General features: G+C 37.0%; 1 protein-coding gene across 3 annotated transcripts in view; it reads right to left on the bottom strand.

The window, feature by feature from the left end:
* Window positions 1-6707: 6707 nt before the first annotated feature.
* The window catches only part of UBE2D2 (ubiquitin conjugating enzyme E2 D2), a 19113-nt gene continuing 11600 nt past the window's right edge, over window positions 6708-14220 (bottom strand). For all 3 annotated transcript variants that reach the window (XM_015812534.1, XM_015812535.1, XM_015812533.1), the window contains exons 3-7: window positions 13908-13939; window positions 13755-13832; window positions 13566-13671; window positions 8744-8837; window positions 6708-7585 (exon numbers count right to left, since the gene is read on the bottom strand). In XM_015812534.1, the coding sequence (XP_015668020.1) occupies window positions 7540-7585; window positions 8744-8837; window positions 13566-13671; window positions 13755-13832; window positions 13908-13939 (356 nt within the window). In that variant the 3' untranslated portion in view covers window positions 6708-7539. The remainder of the gene's footprint in view (window positions 7586-8743; window positions 8838-13565; window positions 13672-13754; window positions 13833-13907; window positions 13940-14220) is intronic.

The raw sequence follows: 14220 nt of genomic DNA, 5'->3' as shown, positions 1-14220 counted from the left end.
TGTGATCTTGATTCTACCCCTCTGTTAATGCAGCCCATCACTGTTAGTTTTTTTGGCAGTTGCAGCACACTCATATTTAAGTGATTGTCCACTAGGACTCCGAGTCGTTCTCAGTTACTACTATTGAGCAAGGTACCCTCTATACTATACCTGTGCATTTGGTTTTTCTTGCCTAAATGTAGAACATTACTTTTTTCACCATTGAATTTCATTTTGTTGGCTAGCGCCCAGTGTTCAAGTCTGTCCAGATCCTCCTGTATCCTAAGCCTGTCTTCTGGAGTGTTGGCTATTCCTGGCAGCTTGGTATCGTCTGCAAATTTGATGATTTCCCCATCTATCCCCTCGTCCAAATCGTTGATGAAGATGTTGAAGATCACTGGGCCTAGAACAGAGCCCTGGGGCACCCCACTACACACTTCCCTCCATGTAGATGTGGTTCCATTGAGGACCACACGCTGAGTACGGCCGGTCAGTGACAGGGTTTCTTTCACTGAAGGGAAACAAAAACTGTATTAAGATCTTTCAGTTGCATCTTTTCTTATGGATGGCCTGCCTGGTTATCTGTAAGAGTCCGAAGGAATAAATGCCTTCCTTTTCACATGCTTGTTTGTCACACTAGGCAGAAGATCCTTTTACCTTGTACCCAACCTATGGTAATTGTCCCTCAATGCTGCATTTAACTCCAATTCTCTCCATCTTTATGAAAGGAGTTTGACTGGTTTTTAATGATTTATTTTATGATTTCTATTTCTACTATGTTGCCTTTTTCACTAGATGGAATAGCAGAAAGGAACAAAGGAAGACTCTTGTATGATTCTCAAGGGTCCTTCCCATGCTCTCCTTTTTAGTAGTGAAAATAACAATATTTGCACTTGCATTGATATATGCTTAGCTAAATGTGCTAGTAATACTAAATGAGCAGCTGAATAATCATGGGTAACAATATTGACTTTGTGTGTATGTACACCTATCCAAAATGTATCCCTGGTTATGTTTTATGTTATTTTGGTTGAATAGCCTCTCAGTGTTAAGAGTTAGAATATCCAAGGATGTTTTCACTGTATTGGACTATAGGTTTCTACAAAAAAACTGAATAAAGATGTCACCCTATTAAAATGTTGGGGAGCTCCTTGAAGAGTGCACAATTATCAGCATGTCTAAGAGTCAGTTTGGTCTAGTGCACAGGTCGGCAATCTGCGGCTCCGGAACCGCATGCGGCTCTTTGAGCCTTCCCCTGCGGCTCCCAGCCTCCTCTGCCATTTGCAGAGAGAGAGAGAGGCACTTATGCTTCTCTCTGTCTCTCTGTGTTTGTGTGTGTGTGTGTAAAAAAGAGAGTGGCCTCACCCTGTTCGACGAGCTGACAAGCTTACTGGGCGGGGCTCCTGCCTTGGCTGCGTCTCTGCAGGAAGCAGGAAGGGCAGGAGAGACCTAGCTAGCCCAGCTATGCTGACTCAGAAATTCTGGGAGTTGAAGTCCATGAGTCATTAAAGAGCCGAGGTTGCCTACCCCTGAGCTTGTTGGAGAACAGCTTGAAGCCAGCTTGCCAGGTGAGCAGAAGATCGGAGAGGGGGAGAGGGGGGAGAGAAAGAGAGAGAGAGAGAGGGAGAGAAAGAAAGTGGGGGAAGAGGACTGGCAGACCAAGGGCAGAAAGAGAGAGAGGGAGAGGGAGAGAGAGGGAGGGAGGGAGGGAGGGACAGAGAGAGACCCTTTTGACATCTAAAATGAAGATAACACTGCATATATCCTTTTTTACCTTTATGATTGATACACATACACACACACACAAACCTATAATAAAGGTAAAAAGGATATATGCAGTGTTATCTTCATTTTAGATATCAAAAGGGTTTTGCGGCTCCCAGTGTTTTCTTTTCAGTGGAAAACGGGTCCAAGTGGCTCTGAGTGTTTTGGGTTGCCTACCCCTGGTCTAGTGGTTAAGGCAACAGGCTAGAAACCCAGAGGCCATGAGTTCTAGTCTTGTCTTAGCCATGAAAGCCAGCTGGGTCACCTTGGGCAACTCACACTCTCTCAGTCCAACTCACCTCACAGGGTTGTTGCTGTGGGGAAAATGGGAGGAGGGAGTATTAGGTATGTTTGCCGCCTTGAGTTATTTTTAAAAATAAAAAAGCAGGAAACAAACAAACAGTCTGATTAAGACTCATGGCCCAGCTCATCTTCCAAGATGCACATACTCTTGCCCATGCAGTAGTAACGAGTCCACAATGGCCTCCATGACATAAATCAGCTTGCTCAGGGGCAATGCCACCCCATTTTAGTTATCAGCTAACCTTGAGGTACAATCAGTTTCAATCTACTTTGTCCTGTCCAGATTCTAACAGCCTCCAAACACAGGATCAAAGCATTAATGGCATCTACTGCACAGATAGCTGAGTATCATCAGCAAATTTCCCCAACCAGTGAATGACTTCTCCCATTTCATTTAAAAAATATTAAGCAGAAGGGAAAGGATGACTGAGCCTTCAATTTCTGATAGAGCTATCATCAGGTGACCTTTCTTCTCTCCCTAACTCAAAGTACCACAGTAAATCCTAATCTTTTCAGGTGATCCTGACAGATGCAAGCAACCAAATCCACACATCTAGAGCTCAAGCTAACTACTTCATTGTATTCTGCCTGTTTAATGCAGGAATCTCTCTAGACTGCTTGTTTTCCTTGGGAACAGATAGATAAGATTCCATGGAGCTGAGGGGGCGGGGCCACTCTTGGACCTCTTGACTCTGAAGTATTCAGATATTCCTTTAGAATATTTCATAGTTGATCACAAAGTTTCAATAACCTTGCCTAAAATGTGGAGGTTAGAGATGGGAAATTGCTTGCAGGTAAAGACTGGGGAGAGAGAGCCCACCCCAGGAGGAGGTCTTTTTCAAATCCACAGGAACAGCCTATTCCCACAATCAGGCAGTGACAACGTCCTGGATCCAATGTGACATAATTCATTTCAGAAGCAAAGGGGAACCTGTAGCTGAAGATATACCAGTATGTGGCTGAAGATATACCAAACACTACCCTATATACTTTGAGCCATAGATCAAAACAAATCAGTTTATCAGACAAGGCACCACCCTAGTCATTACATCTGACTTTGCCCATGAAAAGTCAAGAGATTGGCAAATCTGAGCAATTCTCAACAAAATACCATTAGAAGTCTGAAAAATCTAGTTTTGGCCCTCTCCCCAACACATTTTTTTCTTTTGTTCAATTGTGTCTGATTCTTCTTGGAGGGTGTCTGGACAAGTCCTTGCAGGTTTTTTTTGGCAAGTTTTTTCAAAAATAGTTTGCCATTGCCTCCTTCCCAGGCTGAGAGAAAGTGACTGGATCAAAGTCATACAGTTGGCTTCTTGCCTAAGGCGGGAGTAGAAGTCCCAATCTCCCAGTCTCTTCTGACAAACATCTTCCAAGGCATGTTTAATAACCCCTATCCCCAAGTAGTTTTTGCTATCTGATTATAGAAAATCACAGCATTCCTCCAATTGTCAGACACAGAAGTGATGCTGTGGTAGTTGTAATTGTCTGTAGGTTGATTATCTGTTTTTGAGGTCTGGTAATATTATCCTTTTCATAGCTTGTTGGTTATGTTGTAGTGGGTTGAGTGACCAGGTACTTTTTGATAAAGTTGCATGGGTATCCATTTTGTTTGAAGATATATAGATGGTCTTAGCATAATTTGACTAAATCAGGTGTGTTGTATCATACTGCTGCCATGGATTCCTTTACTAGTTCTGGATCTGTGAATGTAAAAAATGCTGTGACATCAACTCTCCAGTATAGTGCCTCCAGAAAGTAAAAAAAACCTAAAAATAGAATATGAAATTATGATTTCATTTAATGTAATGGCACTGTTTATGAATATCATTGCAACTTTATCAAAAACAATCAACAGACTATCACAACTACAAGGCATTACTGTAGCACACAAACCAACTAAAGCCCCCCCAAACATCTTAAATAAACCAAAAGACCCAATAGAAAAAAAATCATCTACAACATATAGCATAAGGACTGTAACAGCCAATACATGGGGCAGAGAGACAGAAGACTAGCACAGCACATCTATGAACATTAACTAGCAGTCAGAAGACACAATGAAAACCCCTTAATCTTACAACACACGGAAGACTCAATCAGTTTCCACTGAGAAATTCTGAGCATCCTAGACTTTGCTAAATCCAAAAATGCTAGGGAATTCCTGGAAGCTTGGCTTTCAGACAAATCAGCCATTAATAGACACATAGAAATAAACTATATTTGCAAACCATTCAAAAGATTAAGGAAACAAATAGAACACATCCTCTTGCAACAGCTAACATCCAGATAAATAGGGATTAACACCAAGCAAACAAGTAAAAAATAATCATCAAAGAATTACTAAGGAGCAAACCATACCCACACCCCAGTCAAACTACTGTAGCAGGGTGAGCTACTGCATATAAACAGGGAGCAACTTACTCCAAGGATGTTATTAAATTGGGTAATGAAATGTCTGCAAGCAAACAACAAAGCTCAGAGAGCACCAAGGACTCCACCGTTCAACCCTGAGCTACATATATTCTCTTAATTTGGGTTTATTCATATTGCTCCACTTACACCAACAACACCTACAGTTTTACTAGTTCAATATTCTCATGGCATTTTGACATTTGTTTTTTGTCTTGGCCATTACCATTATTTCAGTTATTTCAACCCCACTCTGTGATATATTGCTACCATTTCCATACAATCCTCTAAAATATTCTTTTAGCATTCCCTCACTCCAGCTTCAACCCAAGTCAGGTCAGGTACCAACTTACTTTCATATGTACCCCAAACAAATGATTTAATTGCAACTATTTTCATTTCTATCCACCTTTTAACCAACCCCCCAAACTATTTTAGTTGCAACCAAAGCTAATATTTTCTCTGCTTCTTTTAATCTTAATTGTACCTTGTTTGCTTTGACTACATTCTTCACAATGCTTTTTCTTTAAAATACTTTATATACATCTTTTGTAGAAATCATACATTTTCCCTCATCAACAGGTTTTTTTCACATCAGCACCACCCAGCATACTTTCCTACTTCTCATTAGCATAACTAACATTACTTCTGCTGACTGCAGTTTGGCAGTTGGATTCTCACCGGCTCAAGTCTTCCATCCTTCCGAGGTTGGTAAAATGAGGACCCAGATTGTTGGGGGCAACAGGCTGACTCTGTAAACCTCTTAGAGAGGGCTGTAAAGCATTGTGAAGCAGTATATAAGTCTAAGTGCTATTGCTATTTGCTAATCCAATTCTTTTTAGTTTGTTTCAAGCAGCTTTTATTCAGGACTCATATTACCATTTCTTGCAATTGTTCTATTTTCATTTGTTTCTGTCACTTTTTTCCCTTCCATATCTATCTTTCCCCCAAGATCCACTTTTGAATTATCTAATTTGCCCCCACCACCCCCACCACTCAGAACTTCTCATCACTATTGTGTAGTACTCTTTCAATTCTTCATCAAGAAAGCCTCAAGCTTTTGCACTGATAAACACCAGTGTCTCAATCACTTTTCTGTTGTTTCGTTCACCTTTGTAACATGGAGCATAATTCCTATGGACTAATGCTTAGGCTACTATGCAAAATTGAATTCAATATAACATTCACAACCTGCAATTTTTTATTTTGCTATTCTCTGTATGTTCAAACTCTGCTTTGGAAAGTTGTTGAAAGTTCACAGAAGCTGCAGCAAGAAGGGAAATGGTTTAAAGTGAATTAAATTCCTTTAGCATAAACCATTTTCATCAATGGAAATCTGCCACTCACATACTAATTATTCCATTGTCTACTTAGAGCACCATGATCAAAGCTCAGAATTGTTTCAGGCTCAGATTAGGCATCAATTCATTGGATGCCCCTAGGTCAGGGGTAGGCAACCTTGGCTCTTTTATGACTCGTGGACTTCAACTCCCAGAATTCTGGGAGTTGAAGGAGTCATAAAAGAACCAAGGTTGCCTACTACCCCTGCCCTAGGTGAACTAACTCAGAGGTCAGTCTTATCAACATTATGGCAAAATAATGGACTCTTAGAAATCATGTAACATGACTTTGAATGCTTTTAAATTATGCTATATTACTGCTACATATCTGCAAGTAAAGACCACCCATAAAATAAGCAAATAGGATAAATGTAAAACAAAACTATTGGGAATTTATTCTCAGCTGTACCAAGATGCATTTGAAAATATAGTGTCAGAATACAATGGCTAAAGTAGTTCAGCATCTCCTAGCGTGTAATTTCATAATTCTTAGAAGGCTTCTTGAAAATATACATACACAGTGGATATTTCCAAATATTTAGAGCAATATTTTTAAAAACAATTTTTTCGTAATCTGTAGTATTGTATTTATTAAAATATTACTATTTTGCCCAATTTTTATTCTTTATGTATAGTATAGTCCATACTACATGAAATAGAACTGTGTGATACATTACCAGGATTAGCAATCTTGGTCTGACATATAAACTCAGACCATCCAGAATATCATCATGGAAGTTAATACTATCAGAACTGAAACTGGAGTCAAGCTAATCTGTTTTTCCCCACAGATGTACAGCCTTTAATGATGAATCCTTGAAGATTCACAATTCTCAAATGAAAGCATCAAAAGAAAACTGAAGAGTGATTCTTAAAACAGACAGCTAAAAATGAAGCCTATTCACACAGTTATATGTAATGACTGTAGTAATCAGTTTATTACACAGATTAATCATTCTTGAACGTACAAGCTCCAAGGGAGCAGCTGGGTCTTTAAATATACACAAGTCTGTCAAATGAATTTTACCCTTACATCCAGAAAGACCTAAGCCATTAAAAACTTAAGAAAATAAGAGCTATTAGCTATGTTAATTGAGAAAACACATACAAACCAAAATTATGAAAGGGAGGGGAAGGGGCAGGGGGAGACTTGTAATAAAATCAACATCACTTGATGCACTAATAGCTCCAATGCATTTAAGTTCTGACCAGTTAAACTCAGACTTTTAAACACAGGATGTAGGTACAATTTGATCTTATTGGTCATACATTTACCTTAGTAGGTCCTTCAGAATAAAATACAGAACAGCTTTAAGTTCTTCACATTTCTTTTCATTACAGTTATGAGTTTAAAAGGATTCCATTTTTTAAAAAAACATCCTCTTGAATCATTAAAAATCCCCAGAAACACAAGAAACAATTTATTCTTCCCCTCTCCCTCCATGGTTGGCTTCAGTGCCCAATTGAAATCTCTTAGGAATGCTTTTATGCTCACAACTAGACTTTGATAGAAGAACTGGCTTTTGACACACATTTCTTTGCTAGGAGTCAATGTTGGTATGGAATACAGTATTTCGTTGTTCCAAGTGGGTACAACACGCAGCACTGCTGTATCAGGTAAACATGTGCACAGGGGAAGATGAGGCGTGGGCTCATAGAAAGCAGTCAAATGGAAATCAAAAGGACTTTCTCTTTCAGAGTTCCCCTATCTTTATTTGTAGAGGTTATCCAATAATTTCTTTAATTACATCGCATACTTCTGAGTCCATTCTCGAGCTATTCTGTTGTACCTGTATATGTATATATATATATATAAAGATGATTAATAATAGGTAAGCTTCACCAAACATCAAAGCAGCTAATAAAAATAACATCTGTAGATGTAATATGCTAAATAAATAAATAATCACATCCACTCCAACACTGTTTTTAGAATAACAAGCAGAAATGTTTCTGGTGTCTCCTATCAACAGTTAAGAATATATATTTTTTTTTAAAAAAAAAGAGTTCCCAAAACCCTACACACTGCCTGATGAACCTTTCCTAACACACCCACAAATGAGCATATTGTATTTTACATTTTTGATCTCACTTTACCTCAGTTATGAACTTCATGCAGTACATTTCACAGGTTGCAAAGCATGAAATCTAGTCATGTTCGATTTCTTTTAATGTTAGTAAAAGAAAAATATAAGGATTACTTTACAGATTAGCTATCTGTTCGAATTTTTATTTGTAAAATAATTCAAAATGTGTTCCAATTCTAATGTACTCTGTTATCACCCTATACAATTTTCTAGGTCCAGAAGTCCAAAACAGCCACTTTCATTGTGCTCAAGCCTAATTATTTTTCTTTTTCAGGCAATTCTTAATTGCTAAATGTTGCCAATTTCAGTTAGCAGAATTACTGTTTAGTGGTACAGCAGTAATGACGCAGGAAGAATAATGTAGCTGTAATAGTGCGTGGGAAATTATTTCTTTGAAATGGAACCAATAGAACCTCAAAGTTTTCCCAGTAAAACTAACTGGAGTATTCATCGTTATTAATCATGCCACATCTCATGTAGTATTTTTTGTTCACCTACCACCACCTGAATCATGTGTCTTGTGATAGAAGTTTAAGTTGTTCCTCCCTCTGCAGCCTAAAAGCAGAAACTGAAAGGCCTAAGAGAGGCAATTGTAAAATAATGTGTAAAAGTACAAATTTTAATGACTAGAATTTTAGTGGATTAATCAATCTGGTTGAGGAGTAAACCTTATTCCTAACTAATAATTACCAGATATTTTAAAGCTGAAAATACAAAGCTGCTAACAGAAGACATTACTCTTGAACAAGAAAAAAACATCGCTAGTATCAGGTACATAGTCACAAATTAAAATATTCTCCTTATTCTAAAAAAACAATCTAACCATTTTATTTTTTAAAGATGTTTAACTACCATACTCACTTTTCTCTATCTGTTTTGTAGATCCGTGCAATCTCAGGCACTAAAGGATCATCTGGATTGGGATCACACAACAGAGAACAGATGGACAAAAGTACTAGAGGGAATAAAACACAACATTTAGGATTTAAATCCCCCCTAAAGATTTTGCTGGTCATTGTCTGAACAAACAATATTTAATTTCCTTTCAGGATCCCTAAAGGAGATTTAAGTCAATCTTTTTCATGGGTTTTAAAATTTGGATGAGATAAATGTCTTTCTATTTGACAAGCTATTTTCTACAAATGCCTCCCTTATTCCCCTTGTACATACAATACTGGAGTTAGACACACCAAATTTGCAGACCAATACAAAAGTGAATTCTGAAAAAGTGACAGTTTTGCCAACCCTAGAACAAGCACTAATCACTGTTTATGAAAGTTTCTTCTGATTGGTGATAGAGAATGCGTTAAATTCATCTCCTGCCCAAGAAGGCAGGACAATCACATACATGGCTCTTTTTCATACAGCCTGTCAGTGATAAGACAGACTGGGACAAAACAAGGGGAAGATAAGCCACTGAAAAAGCATTAACTTTAGGAAATGAGAGGAGCCTGTTTCAAAATAATCATTATAGAAATTATATAAAAGACACATTGGAAAGTGAGAGGACTATCAGCCTGGAAATCTACCTGGCCAAAATGATACCTATGAAAACCACAACTTTCAGGGACATCAAGCTGAGAAAAAAGAATTGGGGATCTTTGAGAACAATATGTAGGTTTCACCATAAATATCTGTATGCGTAGGCATGTTTAGAAATGAGGAATCCTTTGAATTCCCTCTGAGTATTTGATAGTAGAATGAGATTCAAGGCAATACTTACTTAGTTACAATATGTAAAAAATCAAGGATAATGCCATGTTTGTCTACACAAGATATCTGGTTGAAAACCCCATCTACAGCCCATGTTGAAAAAAGGAAACTACCTGTGTAAGCCAACTGCCTTGTGTTCAGCATTAACAAATAAGGGTCTCCAATGGATCTCATATATTCTTTGAGTAAAATATTTTTTGAATGGTTTGGTATACTCAAGTTGGACATTTCTCAGCAACCAGGCAGCTAATTGCAGCAATTCAGGTTGGGTGTGGAAAAATGCGGGAGTTGGTGGAGAAATACTGAGACTCAATGATATAGCCTATATCCTCCACTAGTAAATCACTTCTGATTCTCTTTAGCACCCTTGCAATTAGCAGAAATTATGGGAAGGCACATGGAAATCTATTCTGTCATGAGGAAGAGAAGCTACCCACAGCTTATGTTCAGAAAAGAATTTATTGTATGTATGTACGTATGTATGCATGTATGAAAGTATGTATGTATATCCTGCAACAATCAGTTCAAGAACATAAGCAGTACCCCACTGGATTAAATCACTGGCCCCTATAATCCAGCATTCAACTCTCAGCAGTCAAGAAGCTAGTTTGTAGAATCAGAGATCCCTCTGATAAGAAAGCTAAGACTGATTTCTTTGAATGTGACTAGCAGGTATCTTTTTTCTTTTCTTTTTTTTTTAGTTCTCCTGTATTTTTCTTAGGAATGGAAGGCATGGTTTTCCTTTTATCTTTGGTTTTCCAGATATCCTTAAGGACTTTGTTGCCTTTGAGACACTTCCTCCAAACTTGCCTTGAAGGTTGTCTCAACTACCCAATGAAGCAGAGAAATCTTCTACCGTAGAACAGCAATTGCAGCGGTATTAGATATCGAGAAATGCTTTCCTCTATAATGTCAGCCGTAAAGGAAAACATTTCACATGGTTTAATAAGCCCTTTATGGAACTCAAATCTATCTAGATCTTCAGCAACCAGCAGATCCTCCAGCTACACAATAAAAATCCTGGCAGAGAAAGAAGTGACAGAGCCTTTTAAACAGGGGCTTGCAGCTCAATGCATTTTCTTAAGGCAATATTGAGTACTTTTTTTTGCAGAATCTCTTAAAGGAGCATCTCCAATATTGGGGGTACGGGGATGCAGCTAGAAGAAAACCTTAAAACTATTTGCTGATATTCATTATATATATTATCACTAACTTGATTGCTTTTTTTCTAAAGGACAGTCTGATTCCACCTTAACTATTTTGTTAAGAACCGATAAAAAAGGTTAAATAGGATACTATGTAAGAAAAGTTTCAGAATAACTTATGTCTGAATTTTGACTGAATTGTATGTGACTAATGCTGTCATGGGACCAAGATCTAAGACTGCTATTATTTTATACAGCAAGAGGACAATTTTACTATGCTATTCTTCTATGTTAGTAGAAGTATAACCACTTCCCTTCCTTTCTACAAACTGGGAATAGAAATAGAACAGAAATTGGGAAACAATAGAAACTTGGAAAACCCTACCTAAGGGAAAATGAAGGTCAGGGTTCTACATTCAATTATCAGTGTGCAAATCTTTAGATTTATTGGCTAGCTTTTATGATTTTATGGGTTTTGGATCATAAGAAAATGAAGGTGGTGAAGGCAAAAAAAATCAAGAGAAACTTTTTTCTTATGGAATCTTTTAGTTACATAAAATCTGAGTAATCTTGCCTAATTGTTTAATCTGATCTATGAAGGACAGAGCCAATATTTAAAATTAAATGGAGATCTGATTTTTAGTCTTATAATATTAAGTCAGCAGAATCATTTTACTGTTTCCAACCTCCAAGTGGTGAGGTAGTGCCACCTATTGGTGAGCTTGAACTTATTTTATTGCAAATGCAAGAATAGTTAAGGCAGAACTCCTTCCCAAAACATTTAGCACCAGGATTCTGCATGCAAGGTGGGACACCCAACATAAGATCAAGAATTGTAACAGCATGGACAGTTTCTAAGAATTAAATTCCACATTGCATTGGCACATCGATTTTTGCAGGTTAAACTACAGTAGGTCATTAATTGGTTTGACTACTCTGATGTAATAAACAAAAATTATTAAGAGACCTGTGCCCTAGTCTTTTAGTTATAAGGAGAGGTGGGAAGCTCAACAGATTAGAAAAATGTACAACTCTATTTGCTCTCAAGACTGAAATGTGTCAATACAGGATGAGAAAACACATACAGCCTTGGGCAAGCACATGAAAAAAAAATAAGAAGAGCATAGAGGCACTAACAGCTGACTTTAACTATATGACCTTCCCTTCTTAAGCAACTTAAGAGTTTAACCCATATTTGGATGTCTCCAAGCACCAGAGAGTAAGAATTTCTATTGTACAAGAGTTGGAATAAGAAAAGAGAGGGTGTTAGATGTCAAACATATTTGAATAAATAAAGTCACAATTGTAAAACTAGACCAGACCAGGTCGAATTAGTACCAAACATAATAAAAGTAAATCATTCTTTTAGGTAAATCAAAACAACTTTATTTTGTAAACATATACAGATAATCAAAGCTTGATGACATCATTGCCTGACTGAAAAGTATCAGAAACTATAAGATTTTTTTTAATTTATAAAATGTCTTAATATATTTCTTTTCTTTAAAATAAAACATTGTAAGATAAAACAATTTTTCTCTATAGAGTTTGAAATTTGCTTTAAAATTAAGTTATTTACTAGGAGAATCTACATAAAATATTGTTGTACAACATTATGAGTTGCATAATTGCTGTACAACATAATCATATGTGCAGATAATATAACATCAATGTGCAATACTGTGGCATATTACAAACTTTAGAAAGCCAGAGAATTACAACCAACAAAAAGAATTGAGTATGCACATTTAAATGCAACAGTTTGCAGATAAAGCTACTGAATTTTTCCAGAACCTCTCCACAAATTTACTGAACACCTGAAAGTTTAAAAATGAGCAAAGGATTATGTATGCAACCATGCTTATGCAATCTGAAAATCATAAAGCAAGATTCTAATTTGTTGAATGAAATGTGCTCATACTGACACTGCAATATTTCAACCAATGTGCCTATATTTTAAGCATAAGAAAATGTTAGAGAAGGGATATGCTAATTTAAAGGAGTATTATAGAGATTAGTTGTTCCCTTTCTCCCATAAGCACTCAGAAAAACATCTGTTTGTTCTCCTTGATGTTGGTGTTAATAAAAGAGTCAAATCTAAATGAATTTTCCATGGTAAGAACAGACTCTCTTCATACTGTTTTTATGGGGATTTATTTAAAAATTTTCAAAAATATATTTAATTTGCAACATAGGGGGTTAGCTATACTGAGCATGATTATAAGACATCTTCTTTTGTGGCGTGAAAAACAAAGAAGCAATAGGTGGTCCTAAGTTTTCCTATTTTTCCATTGCTGAGTGTTCCAGCACATTTAAAATGAAGTACTTTTACTCTGAACTTGATACAAAATTTATGTGCACCATTTTGTGCATATGCTTGCAACAATGCTGTTGCATTGTTAAAACAACTGCATATTTTGAATATTTATTTGATAATAAAATAATTACTAAAAAGAGCTTGGAATTCATTTTAACAGAATATTTAACCCACACAATGCTCTTTACTGCTTGCTGCCTTTCCCCCCCCCCCCAATTTAATATTTCAATTCAGATATTTCTGGTTATTAGATTTTTTTAAAAAATAGATCCAAATAATACATATAATTAAAACTAAATACTAATGTTTCAGTTACAAAACAGAAATACAAAACTTGCTCACAAAACCAAAGCAAAGGCATACATGAGACCAAGATAAACCTAAATTGATTTAATATAATTTAAATTCTGAATTGGTTGCAAGTAGGAAATTAAAGAATAAAGACAGCTGCATATGTATCATTGTCTCTAGAAATATATCCATGTACAGTAAAAGCTCTTTTACTTACCTTTTGAAATAGTTAATGCTGGAGACCATTGCGACCGTAGAATATCAAGACAAATACTGCCATTACTGTTAATATTTGGATGGTAAATTCTTGTCGTAAATGCAACCTGTTAAAAATAAATTATCTTCTTGGTTTACAATACCCAGCATAAGTTATATCAACTATGTTAATATCTAAAAAGTTCCTTACCTTAGGCGGTTTAAAGGGGTAATCTGTTGGAAAGTGAATTGTCAAGAAGAACACACCACCCTGATAGGGACTGTCATTCTGCAAAGACAAAGCTATTAGAAGATGATATAAGATATTGGCCTCTATCATAATTAAAATTGGAAGGCTACTTACTGGTCCCATTATTGTTGCTTGCCAGTGAAACACTAGAAGAAAGAAGAAGTGAAAGCTTGACTAAGACACTTAAAACTAAAGTTCCTCTCTTTACAACCCCAGCCATTTTAAGCCATACGCAGCTGTACATTTCCACCCCAGGCCACCCCAACGATGCCCTTGACGTGATGGCCCGTTGCCTGGAGGCCGTACGGGTCTGGATGGGGAGGAACAGACTCAGGCTCAACCCCTCCAAGACCGAGTGGCTGTGGCTGCCGGCGCCTCGGCATAGTCAGCTGACCCCATCGCTGACTATAGGGGGCGAAATCTTGGC

The sequence above is a fragment of the Protobothrops mucrosquamatus genome, unplaced genomic scaffold (assembly GCF_001527695.2).
Source record: "Protobothrops mucrosquamatus isolate PMUCROS unplaced genomic scaffold, P.Mucros_1.0 scaffold94, whole genome shotgun sequence".
Taxonomy (NCBI): Eukaryota; Metazoa; Chordata; class Lepidosauria; order Squamata; family Viperidae; genus Protobothrops; species Protobothrops mucrosquamatus.
Note: the sequence above shows the minus strand (reverse complement) of the source record. Positions and strands in the feature narration are given on the sequence as shown.